This window comes from Strix aluco, chromosome Z (genome assembly GCF_031877795.1).
Source record: "Strix aluco isolate bStrAlu1 chromosome Z, bStrAlu1.hap1, whole genome shotgun sequence".
Classification (NCBI taxonomy): Eukaryota; Metazoa; Chordata; class Aves; order Strigiformes; family Strigidae; genus Strix; species Strix aluco.
In genome coordinates this window covers 14,490,988-14,510,601 of record NC_133971.1, presented here as the reverse complement: position 1 = coordinate 14,510,601, position 19,614 = coordinate 14,490,988, and the positions used below count along the sequence as shown (strand labels likewise).

Below are 19,614 nucleotides of genomic sequence, written 5' to 3'. Positions count from 1 at the left end.
TCTGCATGAGTTCAGATAGCAGTTATCAATATTTAACTACAGGTAGAGCTAGATCCCAGATAATGGAAGAATTCAGCTCTTCAGCAGTGCTTATCTTGCTGTTTGCGCTCATGGCATATTTATTCTTGATTGCCTGCAGAGAGAGAAGTTTGATTAAGTGTACCCTGTTCACAAACTTACACTACTCCAGCTCGTCTGAGGCTTGGTGGTTGGTCAAGCCAAGCCCATCCTAGCACATAAAAGACCATTTCATGGCTGGCTGGTGCCACTTTGGCAAGATAGAGACCTTCACCTGAAGTGATTCAGTCTGATTCAAGTCTGACAGCAGTGGCTCAGCTGAGCCAGCTTCAGACACTTAATCACACATACTCCCCACCTTCACTGTGCAATTCTTACTGAATAATGGGTACCGCCCTCATTCACAATAATAATGTTCTTTGCCATGTGCTGCATAACTGGGAAAAGGTCGCTCTCAGTGTAAGATGTGTAGTGCTCCAGAGTTGGCGTCTGAAAGGAAGAGTCATTAGACATTGTCATTAGACAAGCCTGCTAGAACAATATGAGTACATCAAGTTCTTTGTCTTCTGTTGGGCTTGGGCAATTGCAGTCTCCTGTCTTGCAGGGGAGGGTTGACAGTTACTGTCCTAGTCCTATCCCCTTGGAAGGGACCATGGGGGGACAAGAACATGCTGAGATACCATGAGGGAAGCAGCAGGCATGCACCTGGCCCAGAGTGGCCTTTTAAGCTGGTGCACAGGTACACCGAGTCCCACACTAGGAGGTGGTCTGACAAGCATGACTTACCCACTTGCATCCCTTAAGGAGTTTCAGAGTCAAACAGGCAGCAGCCGCTGCAGTCTTGGATGAAGGGAAGTGAACCATATCATAGTCTATAATGCACAGCTCCATCAGGTACTTGGCCAGGGAATACTCTTTGAATTCCACCTGCAGTAAGTCAGAGTTGAGTATTGGCTATCTTCAAGGCAAAAGCATCCTGTCAAGCCTTTGTTTAGTCAAGCAGGAAGAAATACTTCCTTAGTGAAATTTTAAGCCTATCACTTAATGGAAATGTTAAGTTGCTTAATTGCAGAGGAGTCCTGAGCTGTATTACGCTGTTCATAGTCTAGGACCACTCCTTTCAGTGGCAGCTGGGTGGTTACCTGCGGTACCAGGCAGGCATTTTAACTCTGGTTTTGGGTGGTTTAGGCTCGGGCGACTGAAAGCAAACAAGACCTGTTTCTACATGGGAGACAGGTCTCAGCCAGGCTCAGTTGCTGAACTGTTGCAGTACTCAAAAGTTTTGAAGCATTTTAACAAGCTGCCACAGTCGAATATTATATTTTTCAGATGCTGCTTACAGTAATGCCTGTTCTCAGCATTACCTTTGCAATCTTTGCAATCCTCCTTAGGAAGTGTGGAGGGAGGGGATGACCCAGGCAAAAGTCCAGGGCTTTCAGGATCTTCCTCTCCATATGGTGGACTTGGAACTTTGTGTAAGCATCACCAGTTATACAAATAAAATCTCCGATACTCATGGGATAAACCTCTTCGTACTTGCTGGCAATGAACATAGCTGAGATACCAACCAGCTGCAATGTTTTCTTGGGAACATCATTGTCCTGTAGTAAGATGAAGTAGAGATTTATCTGAATGACTTAGCTCGGAACACAGCTTTTCAAGGTAGCCAATGTAAGGTTTGTTCCATAGCAGGATGTTCATTCTGGCATATACAGAGTAACTGTACATCATCTGTTACCTCTGTTGGCATCTGCAGGGGTATTAGAAGACTTTGAGACCAAATTAGGGAGAAGAGTAAGGAATTTTGGTGTATCAAGTCACTGTTCATAGCTGAGAGGGTTATGTGGTACATACAATTCAGTATCAAATGCCCTCTGCTGGTCAACTGTATTGTGTTAAGGGTAACATGTCCAGCTACATATGGTGTTACTGATCAGTGCTGGTTGTGCTTTAGAGCTTAGGGGAAAAGCATTACCTGACACTGGGCAAGAGACACTCACCTGCAGGAAACGATCAATGATAGCAACTGTCATGTACAAGGTTTCCTGGAGGAGCATGCATTTCATCTGTATTTGCACAAGCCAGTCTACTAGTAAGGCACGCATGTTCCCATCGATTTCCCGACCAGCCAGGTATTTAGGTCTGACAGGTTGATTTTTCTGTGTGGAAGGAACAGGGTTAATAGATGTAGTCACTTGGCTGAAGCATTTGCAGTGCCTAGCCTCTGTTGCATCTTAAGGCTTATCAAGGAGTTCAGTACAGGCATAGCCCATAGATGTACACCACAGGGCACAAGGTTTCTTTCTAACCCATCTCTAGTAAACAAAGAACATGGTACTAGTACTACTAGTTAATTGGTCTAACCACCAGGACCTGTTTATGTTATCAGCTCAGTTTAATCTTGTATTTTAAGTTGAGGGATCACTTATTTGTGTCTTGGGAAAATCCACAAGTGAATACCAGCTCCAAGCTGATAATGAACTAATGACAGGTTCACTGTGTGAGCAGACGCCCCTTGCAGTTCTAACCTACTCTTACCAACCTCAAGTTCTCCCAGATACTTGTAGACGTCCTTCACATAGCTGACGCACAAGTCCAGGTTAGTATCATCTTCTACGTCCTCATCTTCCTTATCTGCATGTTCCACATCAAGCAAAACATCAGAAAAAGCCCGAAACAGCTTGTCCTCTCGCACGGCAAATCCAGGTGTTTCCAGGGCGGTGGGAGCCGGAGGCTCCAGCTACGAGGAAACTCTGGATCAGCGCGGGCAGCACCTCCCTCCGCCGCCCAGTGCGGGCCAAGCGAAGGCTGCACCCGGCAACCCGCCAGGGCGGGAGTGCTGCAGGGGCTCACGGCTTCTGCCCCGGGGCACCGGGCGAGGCCTTGGCCGTGCCCCCGCCCGGACCGATGCCGCAGACCCGGCCTGGGGAGCGGGCGCACAGTACCCGAGAGGGCTCCGGCTGGGGTTCCTGCACTGGCAGCGGCTGCTCCTCAGCGGCGGCCCCCAGCGCCCTACTGCTGGCCGCGTTCTCCACGAAGGTGACGAGGCTGGTGCTTGGCTCCCCTCCGCGGATCCCCTCCGCCGTCGCCCTCTGTGCTTCAGCCCGTATCTTCGGCTCAGGGCCGTGGTTGCCGATGTCCTCCAGGGCGCCGCGGGGGCGCAGCCTCCCAGTGGGGGCCAGTCTGCGCTTGATCATCGCGCAGAGGAGTCGGCGGCCTGTCCTCACCGTACGCGTGGACTGCGGGGAGAGGCGAGCGCGGTCAGCGGCACCGGGACGGGGGGACAGCGGGCCTGAACGCTGCACCCCGCCCCACGAGCGGAAAAGTTGCGTGGGGAGGGGGGGAGGACTGCGCGGCGGCACCCCCGAAACCGGAGAGTTGGAGGAGGGGAACTGGGGAAGGGTTGCGCGCACCCCAACACTCCCCCACCCCACCCTGCCCGAAACCGGTGTGCTGGAGGAGAAGAGCCGGGGAGAGGGTGGCACGGCTACACGCCCCCGAAGAGGGAGGGTTATAGATGCGGACCTGAGGGGCTGCACAGCTGCCCACCACACACCCCCACCCCACTCCGAGGATTGAAGGGGAGCCGGGGAGAACCGAGGGGGTGACCCAGAAGTAGAAGAAGTGTGCACGCACACCACCGCCCTCCCCACCAAGAAGACGCTGGGGTGAGAGGCATAACTCAGGAGGGCTGCCCTGCTGCACCCCTCTGCCCACGAAGCTAGAGGATTTCTGGGAAGAGGGGAAGAGGAGGGAGCAGGATACGGGAGGGACGCGCGGCCGCCTTCACCTGCCCCGCCAGGTTAGAGCGAGCAACGACCCCCTCACCTGCAGCGTGAGGCGCCGCGCCCGGTCCTTCTCCACCGGCCGGGCCAGCCTCGCACCTGGGCACCACAGGAGTAGCCGCCGCAGCACCAAGCAAGCGCAGAGCTCAGTGCAAACCCCGCGGATTTAAAGCTCCCGGCCGTCTCCGCTCATTGGCCGCCCGCGGCCGGCTATTGGCTGCCGGCAGCCCCGCCGCAGTGCGGGACGGCGGCGGTGGGGGGTGGTGGCGTGTGGCCCACTCGTGAGCGCCCCTCAGCTCATTTCGGGCTCTTCCCCTCACGGGGGGTCCCGGCCCCCACAGGCGCGCGTGGGCCGCCCGCGCAGTCTCTCCTGGGGGCGGGAGGGAGAGCCGGGCCGGCGGCGGCGGGAGCGCGGGGGGAAGCGCGCTCGGTGACAGCTCCCGCTGGCACTTCCATCGCCGCCGACACGGCGGGCGGCCGCGGGGTCGCGGTCTTTGGACAAGAGAAATGCCCGGGAAATTCGGTTTTGCAGCGTGTTCTCAAGCTCAAATCACCTCCTGCGCAAACTGCTGGAGATGAAACCAGAGCTCTCCACTAACACAGGCTTTGTCTTGACATACTTCCAATTGATTTTTTAACCAGAAAAGTCAAGATGCACTACATAAAACATTATTGAAAAACACATTTATTTTTTCCTTATATACATATATATATTGCTTGCTGCTGGAGGTACAATACATAGCTGCAGTTTGTTTTAAATCTTTGTTTCATCTTTGGAAGAGTTTTGTTGCAACTGTCTCCATTCAAGTGACTAGACTAAAAACTCCCCCACCATAGTATTTATTAAAATACAAATCAGCTGGCCTATACCTGCGATTTGAAAACCAGCCCTTATAGCACAGTTCTGACAGATCTTGTAGCAGGGGGAAGCCTGAACCCTTCTGTGGATTATTGCCAGGGCTCTTGTCAAATGAATTTAGATAGATGTTTATTGCCATGGTCTTCCTGTCAGGGTAGCCAGGAAAAACACCGTGCATGTGTTGGGGAACACACACAAAGCTGCCAAATGCATGTTAAGATGCAGGTTTGCACTTGCCTGTGAAGTATCCAGGTACAAGCTGATCTTCACTGCCATGATCATCTAACTTGGTCCCTGTCCCCTTCGTTTTTCTGGGTCCTGTTGCTGATTGCTCAGAGAAAGTTGTGACAAGCACAAAGGCTTTTCAATTATGTTAAGCTAACTTAATTTGAAAAGAAAGAATCGCCCCCCCTTTTCATCTGCCTATCATGATGGGGCTAATGCTTGGTTTGGTGAAATGCTCCAGTACAATCACCTCAGACTTAAGTGGCACACGTAAATATGAACTGAAGCTTTTTGTCTGAGAATGGTTTGCAAAACTAGAAGATCATGCTGCTTTTAGGCTGAGAGTAATTGTAGCACTGTTATTCAAGTGACCTGAGCCTTCCGGAGGAGGCAAGGTGAGAAAACCACTGCCAAAGGCATAAATTGGAAGAAAACAGGATCAAGCTTTGAGAGGTCTGCTGGTTCTGCAGCACTGTCCCAAGAAATGAGGGACTGTGGTTTGCGCAGTCAAACTTCATTACTGCATATAAAAGCAATGCAACTTCTAGAAGCTTTATGACCACAGTTTTCCAAATCAGTCCTGTACTGCAGACAATGCTTTAACACAGCACGGGAAGAAGGTAACAGAACGCAAACTTGTTTCACAGTTACAAAACAAACTACACAGTTTGTATAAACAGTCCCAAGAGAAGCAGAATTGCTCAAGGACATTTCAAACTGCATTGCTGGTGAATCTGATCTATCCTCAAATTCCACTAACAAGTCTGGTCTTTATAACGATACTCAGATACCGATCCTAAATTCCAGAAGATGACAATATGGCAAAATAAGACTGCTGTGATACATGGAATGATGAGACATACTCATGCCTTCTAACCACTGAATTGATTTGCTGTATTCCAAGGAAAATATGTAAGGACTTCAGACAAGAAGAAAAGGGGGCATGGGAAGACTATATACAGATGTAAGGATAACTACCTCTGAAGACACAGTCCCAACAAGCATAATTATTTCTTAAACACACTCTTTCACTTTCCAGTCAAGAAGTCTCAATTTACAGTTTGTTTCAGTAACTTGCCAAGTCCCAGACTACTGTCACAGTTTAGCATGCTAAACCTGGACTGCTTCCTTGGGTAATACATGAAGGCAGAGTTGCCTACAGTACACCTGCAGCTGAGTTATGGTATTATGAAAAAAATCAAGTAAATGACAGAATACTGTATCCTGAAGTGGTGAAGTTTAGCTGAGGATGCTTACCAATTAATTACTATAAGCTTCAAACTATTGCATTTGCAGTTATTCATATAAAAAGTACAAAAAAATTATTTTACAGGGGGGTTGATTCTGAGTCTTCCCAGGAAACAGAGAAGTGTCTGCAATTTCTGCCCTCCCCAGTTTCTGTTAACCTGTGGATTTTTCTCCTTCAAAAAGTAATTTGATATATATTTAAAATGGTAACATCTGTTTGCTCTGATGCGTTAAGTTTAGAAATCAAATTTGTATGCCGAGACATAATATAAACCCCATGTATTTCTATCATCTAACAAAAGTATACAAAACCCAGGACCTCGTGGTGTTTTTTACTCCCCATAATAAATGTGTATTTTTTTCAAAGAGTCTTCAAGCTATGTTTGAAAGAAGAGAAATATTTTTCAGTTACGTTTGTATTCCAATATAAACTATTTCCACTTCCCACTGCTAATATGAAATTATAATCATGATGTTCCATACTTAAGAGAAAGTATGGAATATATCTGTGTTCATCCACAAGTTACAAGACTTCTGTTTAATAAACACCAAATACAGTATTTAAGATTTCATTATTCTCACATATACAGCAAATATTCAAGTCCATCTCATTTCCTTTATAAAAGCATCTTGATCTAATTTTATTAAAGACAGTATGCTTAAAAAAATTCAAATATATAGTACATTTGTTTCTGTACATGTATGTGCAAGATTTCCTGACAAAAATTTGAATCTGGAATCCTACGGCTTCACTGATTACACGTCCTTTGGTGACCACAACTTTGTATCACATGATGTAAGTACCATCTTTGTAGTATTTCATGGATTCTAGTTGCTGAGTCATTGCAAGGACATCCTGAAATCCTGTACTGAGTCCAGACATGTGTTGAAAATAAGCTTCCTTCTCCACTTGGACAGTTAGGTTGTTTACACCAGCATCTTTCAGAATAGCTGTAACCTGAATAGAACAGTATGGTTAACATTAGTATTACACTTCATATGCATCTCACAGTAACTTGCAGTATTCTGGCTCTGAAATACTATAGATTAAAAAAATATCATCATAAAGCATTCAATTTTCTGTAAAGTGAAGACTAGCTTCAGAGGGTACTGTTTTGCAACTTCTGCATAACAGGTAGTTCTCAGTGTCTTGCAGAAGGAAGTAAGTATCTTTCTAAGGAAAAGAAAAACTCAAGGCAGACCGATATTAGTAAGCCAGTTACAGGAGATGTTTACTGCCTGTTTTCCAGCATGAAATCCACCTCCTCCTCCTTTTCTCAGAGCAGATGTAGTGCCACTTTCAACAGTGATAAAACTGCCCCCCCATTTATTTTTTTTTGTTTTGGCAGACGTTTCAGCAAACAACTCTTTATACAACCAATTCCAAGCTAGCAGGCAAGAGGAAATACAACATTAGAGACCAGCTCTGAGACATTAACTAATAGCTACAAAAATAATGACAAACAGCAGCTTCAAAATTCAGTCTACAACTGAAAAACAGCTACAGAGTAAGAAATTGAGACATTAAGGTCTAAAAACCTTGCATCTTACCTGCTGTACAATTCTCTGTTCTGTCACATCTGATACCACTTGCACATGTATTGTACCTGCCACAACACTTGCAGAGTGACACCAAAAATGAGGATCTCTGTAAGATATGACTCCCTCTATTTTTTGAATCTGTAAAAAAATTACATTAGCAACAATTAATTTAAGAACTCATTTTCAACTTGTGCATGTACATGGATACTGGTGGCAAATATTTTACAGAGCAACAAAGCTGTATAGCAAAGCAGCTTTTCAGCTAAGCTGTATTCAGAAATATGTGGTACTGAAAGGTCACCTTGCTACTACTATCAAAGACTAGAAACCAGAAGTCAAACTAAATGGAAAACCCAGCAGAGTGCAGTGCTAAACAGGATGAGAAGAAAAATTATCGGATCACAGTAACATCAATGGACAGACCAACCAGAAAGCTGGCTGGGCATTCAGCCATTTCAAGGGCATTTGTTACCTCACTGTCCAGGATAAGCAGCTGTTTAGTTATCACAGCTGGACTTAATTCAGAGACATAATATCTTCCCATAATTTATCACTTTTAAAAATCTGATGTTTGTACTGGGTCTGGCTGGGGTGGACTGAAATTTTTTCATAGCTGCCAGTAAGCTGCTGTTTTGAATTTTTGCCTAAACAAGTCTTGAGAACACACCAATGTTTTGGCTATTGCTGAACAGTGCTTGAGCCCTGTCAAGGCTTTCTCTTTTTCCCAGTCTGCCCTTATCCCAGCGAGTAGGCTGGGGGTGAGCAGGAACTAGGGGCGGGGGGAAACAGTTGGGAAGGCTGACCCAAGTTGGCCAGAGGGATATTATATGCCATATAATGCCATGCTCAGCAGCAAAAACTGGGGTAGAGGAAGAAGGGGGTTTTCTGGCTTCCAAGGTGTCTGTTGCTTGGAGACTGGCTGGGCATCAGTCTGCTTGTGGAACACAGTGCACTGCATCCCCCCCATCCGTTAAACTGCCTTTATACTGTTTCCAGATTTTTCTTGGTTTTGCTCTTCCTCTCCTGTCCCACTGGCAGTGGTGGTAGTAAAGGGGGGAGCAAGCAAGTTGCTGTGTGGATGCCTGGCTGCTGGCTGGGGTCAACCTACAGCAAGCATATTGTTTTACTGTGATGTGTTTTTTAAATTGCTTTTCCTATTATCTTTTAAGGAATTGCTCTTTGATTGTTTTCAAACAGTACTTTCTTCTTCCTCAGTCTCCCAGAATTGCTGTCTTCCCTCATCAGAAAGTGAAACCCACTCTGCACCTCACTCTCACTCTCCCAGCCAATTTCCCTTTATTCTTTTCTTTCTCATGCAGACAAGAACACATCTCCCCCTCTACTAATTGACAGGACACCATCAGGATAGTCTTCCTTGCTGCCTCTCGTTGACGGCTTCCTCAAAGAATGTGAAACTAGTTCTCTGACAGAGAGTTCTCCACACTGAGATCTGTACTACGACTCTGGGCAGGAACTTCAAATGAACCAAAAGTGAAGACTAAGTACCTCAAAATAGATACCATACTGCATCAGACAGGGAGATAATGGACTAGAATGAAAAAGTAATTAGAGAGAACAGCACTTTTTTTGCCATCTCACCTACTGTGAACCAGCATGCCCTTCATGATATGGGGAGATAAGAAAACCTGCAGTTACAGGCTCAAGATATAATCCTGTAGCCTGAACTGTACACATCCAAGTTTAAAAAGGCCACAAGCTTTTGGTAATTGCTACATTACTTTCTCAGTACTACGTACCTTTCCCACACTGTTACCATACTCGTCTGAAATCATGAGCTACCCATAAATGCAAAAAATAGTACAGGTTTTTTTAGTTGCAAAACAACTTTAATCAGTGGAACTCCTAATCCTGTCACATAGAAGTTGTCTAAGACAATGGAAGCTGTCAAACTGAACTACTCGAGTTTAATAATTATTAAAAACAGTCATAGCTTTGTATGTTTGTGTATGAAAACATTTAGAATTGTAGTTCTGACCTTTTCTAAAGCAGCATGCAGATCTTTCTCCTGTTCTGGAGGTATCCTCAACAAAAGCACTTGACAGGCATCTTTCAATAGGGGGATAACACTAAGAAAAATCAAGGTAGCAATAAAAAGAGAGCAGAGTGGATCAGCTATGAGCCATCCAAATCGCTGAATAAATATCGTGGATACGATAACACCAACACTGCCAAGAGTGTCTGCTAACACATGCAGAAACACACCTGAGAAAAAAATAAATTGAATGATTAAGTTGAACAGTACTGTTTAAAATGTACATATATATTCAACAGTGGAAACACAGTAGAGTTTATTAAATATGATAAACATTCCTCAAGCTAAACAGAGGCAACTACCTGCCTAACTTGATGCAAAATTAAATAAAACATTTAGCTTTTCTAATGTTTAATTACAAATCAATGTAAAAAAACATTTTTACTGAACAGTGCAATGATCTAGGCAGGCGTTCGCACATTAAACCAAATGTGAATAGTCCTTAAATTATTAATGGGATTTGTACTCTACAGCATAATCTTTTAATTCTGTATAGAGAGACTCACTGATCCTTAACAGAGGATAAAAAGATCAGTGTAAATGCTCTGGTCTGCTAATGTGGACAGATATTAACGTATCACTTGGTTTTTGTATGCCAACTCTGCTCCAAATTTATGTGAAGATTGTCTATCTGCTACTGCTAGGAATTTTATACTTTATATTGCTTTCATGGTGGGTAGCATTCTCAGTGTACACTCAATGGGCACATAAAAATAATCTCTAATAATTTGTAAGATTAGTGCTAGTTAAGTGTCAGGATTTGGAGAAATACTGAAATAGCTAAGAGTATGGGCAGACTTCACAAAAGTGCCAGACAACAGAATAGCCAGTTGAATTAGGATGTAAAATAACCAGCGAAATATGAGACTATTTACTAGAATACTTATGCTCTGACAAGGTTACACAAGAAACTCATTCCTTTACAGATTTTTTTTATAAGCAAGGCAGTTGGTAAATAACTACTTTCTAACTACTAGGGAAAAAATTCTAAGAGGTAGCTATGCTGAAATTTTATATATATTGCCCTTATTGGTTAGCTTCTGATTTTAGATTTGGAAAAGAGATTTTCATCTTTTCCACCTTATCTTCTGAATTGCAAACAGAAGCATATTTTAGATTGCTGGTTTGCATTTGTTCTTCTCCCTCTTATACCCTCCCGCAGTGTTTTTACAACCAGCTGTCACGTGATACCTAGAAGCATGGTAATCTTTATAGATAGAGACCTTGTATTTTCATTTCCACAGGGAACTTAAAAATGAGGACTTCAAGCTTATTCAGTAAGATTCACAATGACTGTTTATTAATGTTACTGAAGACTGTAGATTAACGCTTTTTATTGGTCCTTAGGTATTACCCACATCTAAGAAAGCCATGCAAAGAAACATTTCAAGTTACGTTTCCTCAAGTTAAACTCATCAATGAAGAAACAGTGACCAATCAATGTATACCACATTATAAGGCTGTCAGATCACTTCCAGAGAGCAATTTTAAGAATGATGCATAGTACTGCGTCTGATTCTGAAAACCTTCAAAGTCTGCTGCAAATCACATATACCATTTACAATTCAATAATCTGTACTTGCCTCTCATGTTGGTATTCATGCCTCCTCCAGAAGACCCGTGGGAATGTCCATGGTTGTGCCCGTGGTCACTGTGGGAATGGCTGTGCCCATGGCTGTGGCTGTGCCCGTGGTGAGAATGGCTGTGATCGTGTGAGTGACAACCTCCCCGAGAAGCCCCATGGGAGTGTGCGTGGCTAAAGGCACAGATACCAACAAGGTTTACGATCAGCCCTCCAACAGAGACTGGCTGTGAGAGGAAGAAAAGTCTTTGAACTTCACTACATCTTCCCTCCTTTCAAAGGAGTTTTCCAATTCTATTCTCCCCAAAATTCCCCAAAATCCCACCCAACAACCACCATCAAAATGCAGACCCCAGTATCCAGAAATCACAACAAGATAGCAAATTTAGTTTTAAGAAGGGGTGATCAATTTTATTTACTCTGAAAAAGAAATAAAGTGGTTTGAATACAGGCATTGCTTTCATTAGCGAAATTTATAATTGTATTTGTATCTAGGACACACACACTCATTTAAAATTGTACTTAAGACAGCAACTACTGCGTTGTTGGCTGAGTTGTGCTTTTTATCTGTCTGCCTATTTTGCTACTCTCTTGAAAAAACAGCAAAGCATAGAAGTAATTACAGTTAATAAAGGAGTTAATCAAGTGCTACTTGGGGGTTATTAGACCTTTCCTTGGCTGTGCAGACTGTGCTTCTATAGAGGGGGTAACCCCTCCCATCCCCAAGAAACAAAATCAATAGTGAAAATGGAGCAAATATTGAAGATTAAAAGGAAAAAAAAATAATCAGGCCTCGATTCTAGCAATGCACATTTCTAATTGTGCCTACATAAAAATCTTTCTCTGAAGAGAGCAGGAGAGCACAAATTCGCGTGTGTGCGTGAGCAAAACCAAGTGAAGTTGGAAATGTCATAAAGGAATGCTTGGAATTGCAGAATTTCATAATAAAAAAAATTTAGTTTGAAGAAAATGAACTACTGCATTTGAAAGAAAGGGATGGAAGCTTGAAAATTTAAGTGGGAAGCCCTTGAATAGGATGTGGCAGGTAGAGACACACAGGTGTGGTTAAGATTAGCTATGCACAGCTTCATGATTGGTTATGCCATAGTAACACACTCAGCATAACGTTATGAATTCTGGCTGATTTCTGAGGTTTCTCAGGGACAAATAAAAAATCTTTTCTGTAATAACTGACACTGGTATACATAAGAACCAAATTTAGTCTTGTACAAATTATTTCCTTACTCTCTTTTATTGTAGAGGACCACCATCTAAAAAGATTAGAGCTGTAACATCTTAGAAAAAAATTCAATTTAACTGGTTAAATTATATTCACCCCTAAATATTTTCATATTTTAAAACTAGATGTAGTTCGGATTTTAAAATTAGAGTGTGTTAAAAAGTCAAGGCAGTTTAGATCTTGAGTATGCAATTTTAGTTTCCTTAACTTCTTTTTTTAAATTAAAACAAACATAAATGAACTATTAACTGCCAAACAATATTCAAGCAGAATGACAAAACTTACAGTTAGCATATTTGTATCTATGTCTGGAGGATCCACCAGTCTGGCCACTGATTCAATGAAGACAAAGAAAGCAATTACCATCAGAAAGAGGCCATTAATAAACCCTGAGAGAATTTCTACACGTCCATACCTGAAAGCAAACATATGTACGTTTGAGAGTGAAGAACAGGTACTCTGAAAAAATTTCAAAGTTCTAACTAATAAAGTTGCAATACATTTAATAAATCATTAAGATTGCTTTTTTCCCTCAATGCCACAAAATCATGCCTTAATTTCTGGGTTATTTACTTCTGACCCAGAGGTAGCTAATTTTCACCTGTCCAAACACCAATAGTATAAAGTCATAATAATGTAAGTATTTTTTTATATATATACACTACACATTTAGGGCTTCTAACTGCTAAACTGCTGTGCAATTTAACTATACAAATTTTGATTATGTCAGCAGAATTGAAATCCTCATATAAACACTAACTTTCAACATATATTTTTGCTTGACATACATACATATACAGAATGAGACAATTTCTAAATAACATTCACAGTGATAAGTTTTATTTGTAGAGATAAGTGAAAATTGCATTTCAGACACTTTTTGCAGGGGTAAGAAGGGAATAGCACGAACACAAATGGAACAGAAGAGACATAGCAAAAAACCCAAAGAAGCATGCACCATTAAAACATCCCAAACATATCTTTATAGCAGGACATTTTGAAAATGAGCAAGTAGAATAATTTTTGGATAGTCCTTAAAGAACCTAATATACATACCCATAGGAAAATATGCGAGTTGCTTTCCATCTTGTCATCAGGGCTGCAAAAAGCCCCATCACTAATGCAGAACAATCAAAAAGCATGTGAAATCCATCAGAAATAAGACCAAGGCTATTGGTCCATACTCCATAAAAAAGCTCCACAAAAGTGAAAGCCTAAAACGAAAGAGAGTTTGAATTTTAGCTTGAAGATTAACTTGTAATTTAATGTCTTGGTAGTTAGCAGGAAACTCTTTTCATTGGACACTTGATGGTTTTCAAAGGTATTGTTCAAAGTATTTCTAGACCATTTTCTCTCTCTTCCAACGAAACGGAAGTGATCCGTGCCAAGTCTATGAAGAGACTTTTTTGAACCTGCCATACTAAAAGTCTTGGACCTAAGAGAACAACCCTCTACAGGAGTAAATTTTACTTTAAAATTCTAAATGAAAACTTATGTTGTGCAGACAAGATTTTAAGCATTTTGTCATTAAACAATGTAACAACTCTGATCTGATCTATTAGTGTGAAAGCAATGCTGGCTATACATCTGTTCTGTAAAAATTTTTTTCACCAACTAGCTGTTTAGATCTTAGGAATTAATTTTGAGAAGAGTACACAAGGAAACAGTTACTTCAAGTTTCTCCCCCTATTTTCTTGGATAATAGCCAAAGAACAAAGAGATCTTTTCAAATCAGGTTCTATCAACCTTGCTTACTGCATAATCTTTTCCTATTTGAGAAAGAGATAAACTCGAAATAAAACCAGCCTACTCAAAAATGACACTAATCAATTCCACATTTAATATTTTGTTGTCCCCATCCTTGAAGGTCTTGCTAGTTTCAGCTCATCTGCTTGTATCATTGAGATACCTCGATCTTAAACGTACCATTAGACAAGTATTTACTTACTGGTATAACAGTTACACATAGAACCAGTGCTGCACTGTGACAACAAATCAAAATGACATGCCACTTACTGTAAGATTAGCATAAGAATATTCTATTTTAACATGCCATCTAATGAAAGTACTCTATCAAGGGTCAGTTTAAAAACAATCAATCATGGGAACCTGTTAAAGAATAACTCTTCTTCCTGTACTATGTATGTACTGTGATTGGGTTTGAAAGAAACACAATCCATGCACTTACCAGATTTAGGCACAAGAAATAGAAGATCTGCCTAGAATCATACTCCTCAAGGATTTGTTTCAGTGACTCCTTAATAAACCGGGGTAATGACTGAGAGCTCTGCTGTAATGCATCACCCATGAAGTTATAGAGAGGAGTGCCTTCAGGGGAATAGCCAATAAGGGTACCCTTCTGCCCTTTCCTGGAGGGGGATGACAGGATATTGGCGGCTGCAAGGAAAGCATTGAAGTTTTTGTTGCTGTTTGTAAGCTTCACAGCTATTTCATAATGTGTTTTATCAGCAATCAAAGCTTATATGAAATCTGCAGGCAGCAAAGTGATTGTCAACTTCATCTTGAGGTTTATAATTAGATTTCATTGCTATGTAAGATTAGATCATCACTTCTACAGCAGATCTGTTACATTCGTTTTTTTGGTAGACAAACAGTAAAAGAGTATAAAGTTACAAGCCTTTCTTCTCAAAAGAATCCATAAAAGCTCATCCAAAACAATTCTCCACACATCCATTTTCTGATTGGTTTCTCAGTTACACGGACAATAGATTTATTAAAAGATAAATAAGAATACGTACATAGAATGAAGAAGACAGCACTCACTACCACCCCTCCAGAAAGAACATGCTCTGTGCTTTCGTGGTGTGGTGGCTTGTTCATAGCTCGAAGCTGGTCTGTTATTGGATGTGTCCAAAAGTTGCCGAAAAGCAGTGCACTAATGAAAATAAGAAAGGATCCATATCGAGCACATGTGGAAGCTTCCATCTTGACAGAGCATATGGACTCCACGTAGAAATCCAGGATCACAACAAAAAAGATGACTGTTATGAAAGGCATGATGAGAGAAGACCAAGACTCTACTTTACTCTGCAACAAAAAATACATTTCAAACAGGACTGTTCACCATCAGATGCAGTTGTATATACACCAACAAGTCTAGTTCACTTTTATTTCAAATGTTTTCACCAATCTATCAAAACATAAATACTTTGATACTTCGATGTATCATATTAAACCAACATTCCAGCTATAGAAAGACACATATAACTAATATGCACACTACAGCACCTTATTCTAGATATGCCATGTTTGCAATGGTCTACTCTTCCAAAGCATGCAGACATAGCAAACATGTCTTTAAATTACAATAATCTACTCCTCGGGAATAGAAAAGTCCTGTATTTATAGTCATTAATACTTGTGCAATGTTATATATGAATCCGGGATATAATACCTGAGCTAGAAAGATGAAATAAAATTATCACAGAGGAAATTAAGGCATCACACAGATGTACATCAAAGCATAGAGGAAAAATTTCAAACAGAACTTACTACAAAAATAAAGATGGAAACTTTGGTAATTTTAAAGGTATTTTCAAGGAAAGATTTACATTGCACTTCACAAGCAGAAGCATTACAAAAAATAATTTATTTTTATACTTGCTATCTTACCTCTGTTGTCAGAGAGAGGACAATAACCCATGGGCACAACAGAAGGACGGAAACAAGATGAGACAAAGCTTGAAGACGCTTGGCTCCACCTACATCTACAGATAGTTTGCGGGAAACCATGTGAAAACCAACCTTACAGCACAGTGCCAGCACCAGAAGCAGTACTCCTCCCTGGAAACATAGAGGGATTCCGTTAGCATTTCTTAAGAGCTCCTCACTCCAGACAAAGTGACACTTACATGAAAAAAGATTAATGTGCTTTCCTTATCAACAAAAGCCAAAGACAGGATGTTTCCTGTAATTGTTACTCTAGTTAAAAACAGTAACATAGCATACATGGTTATACCTCAGCACTATTCACAACAGCCTAAGATGACTTGAAGTTTAAAACTCTCTGCAGTGTTCATTGGTATACAGCAATGAATTGATCCTGAACAGCATATGAGGGAAAAGAAAAATCATGCAAAACTCAGGTTTCCCATCTTCCATTATTAAATACGTGTTGTAAGTAAACCCCAAAAGGGTCACATCACCTTGACCTCTAAGCCTTTCATAACCTTTTAATTCACTTATATTTAATCACACCGTATTTCTTCACAATATTTTTTCAAAATTGTTCTATAAATTAATCACAAGATACACACACATCATCTCACCTCCCTTAGATCACACTTGCTTTGCACACAGTTAACCAGTCTAACATTTGACTTATTTTTATATTAATACTCTCTCAGCTGCTCCATACTTTTTTTCCTGTTTTAGTCCTCAATGCAGCCACAATACAAGCTAACGGAACAACTCAATCAGCCAGGTCAATCCTGTACAGTAAGACTTTGCTACTCAGTTATTCATGCCAATTATAATGGGACTGTACTATTGAGAATATCAGAATCTGTGTCTTCAAATACAAGCGTCTAATGTAAACAAAAGACTGGGGAAAGATAAAGAAGCAGCAACAAAACACAGATTCCAAAAGTGAGCAAGAAATGGCTTGTATGCAAAGCACTATAAACATCCAGACACGGATGACAGAATACTTCAAGATAATTTTAACGAGACTTTTTAGGTTACACATTACAGCAAAGTCCTTATCAGCTATACAAGTTGAATATTGTACGCTTTGGCTTGCTGTATTGAAGCTGATCATATTCAATCAGGATGTAAAAATTACATGCTAGTTCAGTTCCAATATGGGGTGGGGATGTTGAACTTTTTGGTTTTGATTTAGGCTTGGATTAGCTCTGAGCTGGTGAAATTCTTACCTACAAAACTTAGGATAAATGTTAACCTACTAAAATACAAGTTATTTACCTTGTGATCTGCAACACCCAGGAAAGCAATGATTGTATACAGAACATGGGTAAGAGCACTGTCATGATGCCCCTCAGCTAAATAAAAAAAAAAAATTAAGGAAGAGTTTCACTTGATTTTTTTTTTTAAAAAACAAAAAACAGGTAGAGGTAGCAGAAGACCACATTAAGCAGACACAAGCAAACTGAGCTTTAAGGTTTGTCAGATCCTTAAAATCTAGGAAAGATGAAAATATTTCCACAGAAAGTAAATAGTTAAAAACATGGGGAGGGGAAGAGTATTTTAAAACATGAGAACATAGTCACTGTTAAATACTGCACAGCAGTCATGATACAGGATTTATATTAACTCTGGCAACCAGACTTCAAAAATATACTCAACAGCATTAAATATTAGATCGATTTTCACTAAAAGCACTAAACCCATGAGGTGTCTAAAATATGACCTGTATCTTTCCAGTTTCTAAGTATTTAAACTTTAGAAAACAAAAAGTAACTGACAAGCACAATGCAGCAAGTATAAAAATAATTACAACTTTTGGGAAAACTGTTAGAGGGCGGGCGCTTTAACAATGAATTTACTCACTGAAAACTCAGTGGATTAATTGATACTATTCCTGGATATAGCATTTGCATCTGTAATTCCATGCTTTCATCCTTCCTTAAGAAAGTTTACATGCACATTGCTTGTTTTTACTGCCCATCCTTAACGTACCACTTTTTGCCAGCACACTTCACAATGATGAGACAACCTGTTGAAAACTTACTTCAGAATCACTTCCCATTTACTCAGTGGCTTTGAAAGCATGTTAGTCAGCTTCCATTTGCAGCTTAAAGTCCACTGTTGTTGGAGTTACTGCAGGCTACTTCACATCCCTTTTCAGCCTAGCAGATGATCTGAGATGACCACATTTGCAAAAGCAAGACAATCTTTAAGCACTCTCCATGATATCTGAAAAGTCACGGCAGTCAGGTGAAGTCCCCGGTGACTGGAAAAGGGAAACATTGCACCCATTTTTAAAAAGGGTACAAAGGAGGACTCTGGGAACTACCAACCTGTCAGCCTCACCTCTGTGCCTGGGAAGACCTTGGAACGGATCCTCCTAGAAGCTGTGCTGAGGCACATGGAGGACAGGGAGGTGATTCGAGACAGCCAGCATGGCTTCACCAAGGGCAAGTCCTGCCTGACCAACCTAGTGGCCTTCTACGATGGAGTGACTACATCAGTGGACAAGGGAAGAGATACAGATGTCATCTATCTGGGCTCCTGTAAGGCCTTTGACAAGGTCCCCCACAACATCCTTCTCTCTAAATTGGAGAGACATGGATTTGATGGGTGGACTGTTCAGTGGATGAAGAATTGGCTTAATGGTCACATCCAGAGGGAAGTGGTCAACAGCTCAATGTCCAGGTGGAGATCAGTGGAGAGTGGTGTCCCTCAGGGGTCTGTACTGGGACCAGTACCATATATCTTCATCAATGACAGAGACTGTGGGATCGAGTGCACCCTCAGCAACTTTGCAGATAACGCCAAGCTGAGTGTTGCGGTTGATACGCCTGAAGAACGGGATGTCATCTAGAGGGGCCTGGAAAAGAAGTGGGCCCATGTGAACCTCATGAGGTTCCTGCTCCTGGGTTGGGGCAACCCCTGGTATCAATACAGGCTGGGGTATGAAGGGATTGAGAGCAGCCCTGTGGAGAAGGAGTTGGGGGTAGTGGTGGATGAAAAGCAGGACATGAGCCAGCAATGTGCACTTCAAGCCCAGGAAGCCAACTGTATCCTGGGCTGCATCAAAAGAAGCATGGCCAGCAGGTCAAAGGAGGTGATTCTGCCCCTCTACTCTGCTCTGGCCAGACCCCATCTGCAGTACTGCATCCAGCTCTGGAGTCCTCAGCACACGAAGACACGGACCTGTTGGACCAGGTCCAGAGGAGGCCACAAAAATGACCAAAGGGATGGAACACCTCTCCTGTGAGGACAGGCTGAGAGAGTTGGGGTTGTTCAGCCTGGAGAAGGCTCCAGGGAGACCTTATTGTGGCCTTTCAACACTTGAAGAGGGCTTAGAAGAAAGATGGGGACAGACTTTTCAGTAGGGCCTGCTGCCATAGGACAAGGGGT

The 19,614-nt window shown here is 41.9% G+C and overlaps 2 protein-coding genes across 3 annotated transcripts in view; both read right to left on the bottom strand.

The window, feature by feature from the left end:
- Nucleotides 1–25: 25 nt before the first annotated feature.
- On the bottom strand, nt 26–3,215 carry CCNB1 (cyclin B1). Its single transcript, XM_074813619.1, has 7 exons — nt 2,964–3,215; nt 2,561–2,758; nt 2,019–2,177; nt 1,383–1,619; nt 805–945; nt 397–507; nt 26–133 (listed from the first exon to the last, which is right to left on the bottom strand). Exons 1-7 carry the CDS (start codon nt 3,213–3,215, stop codon nt 26–28), a joined length of 1,206 nt encoding a protein of 401 aa, XP_074669720.1.
- Nucleotides 3,216–4,470: 1,255 nt separating this feature from the next.
- The window catches only part of SLC30A5 (solute carrier family 30 member 5), a 31,159-nt gene continuing 16,015 nt past the window's right edge, over nt 4,471–19,614 (bottom strand). For both annotated transcript variants that reach the window (XM_074811598.1, XM_074811599.1), the window contains 10 exons: nt 17,497–17,573; nt 16,186–16,356; nt 15,312–15,600; nt 14,741–14,949; nt 13,609–13,766; nt 12,838–12,967; nt 11,314–11,539; nt 9,674–9,900; nt 7,687–7,815; nt 4,471–7,093 (listed from right to left, as the gene is read on the bottom strand). In XM_074811598.1, the coding sequence (XP_074667699.1) occupies nt 6,923–7,093; nt 7,687–7,815; nt 9,674–9,900; nt 11,314–11,539; nt 12,838–12,967; nt 13,609–13,766; nt 14,741–14,949; nt 15,312–15,600; nt 16,186–16,356; nt 17,497–17,573 (1,787 nt within the window). In that variant the 3' untranslated portion in view covers nt 4,471–6,922. The remainder of the gene's footprint in view (nt 7,094–7,686; nt 7,816–9,673; nt 9,901–11,313; nt 11,540–12,837; nt 12,968–13,608; nt 13,767–14,740; nt 14,950–15,311; nt 15,601–16,185; nt 16,357–17,496; nt 17,574–19,614) is intronic.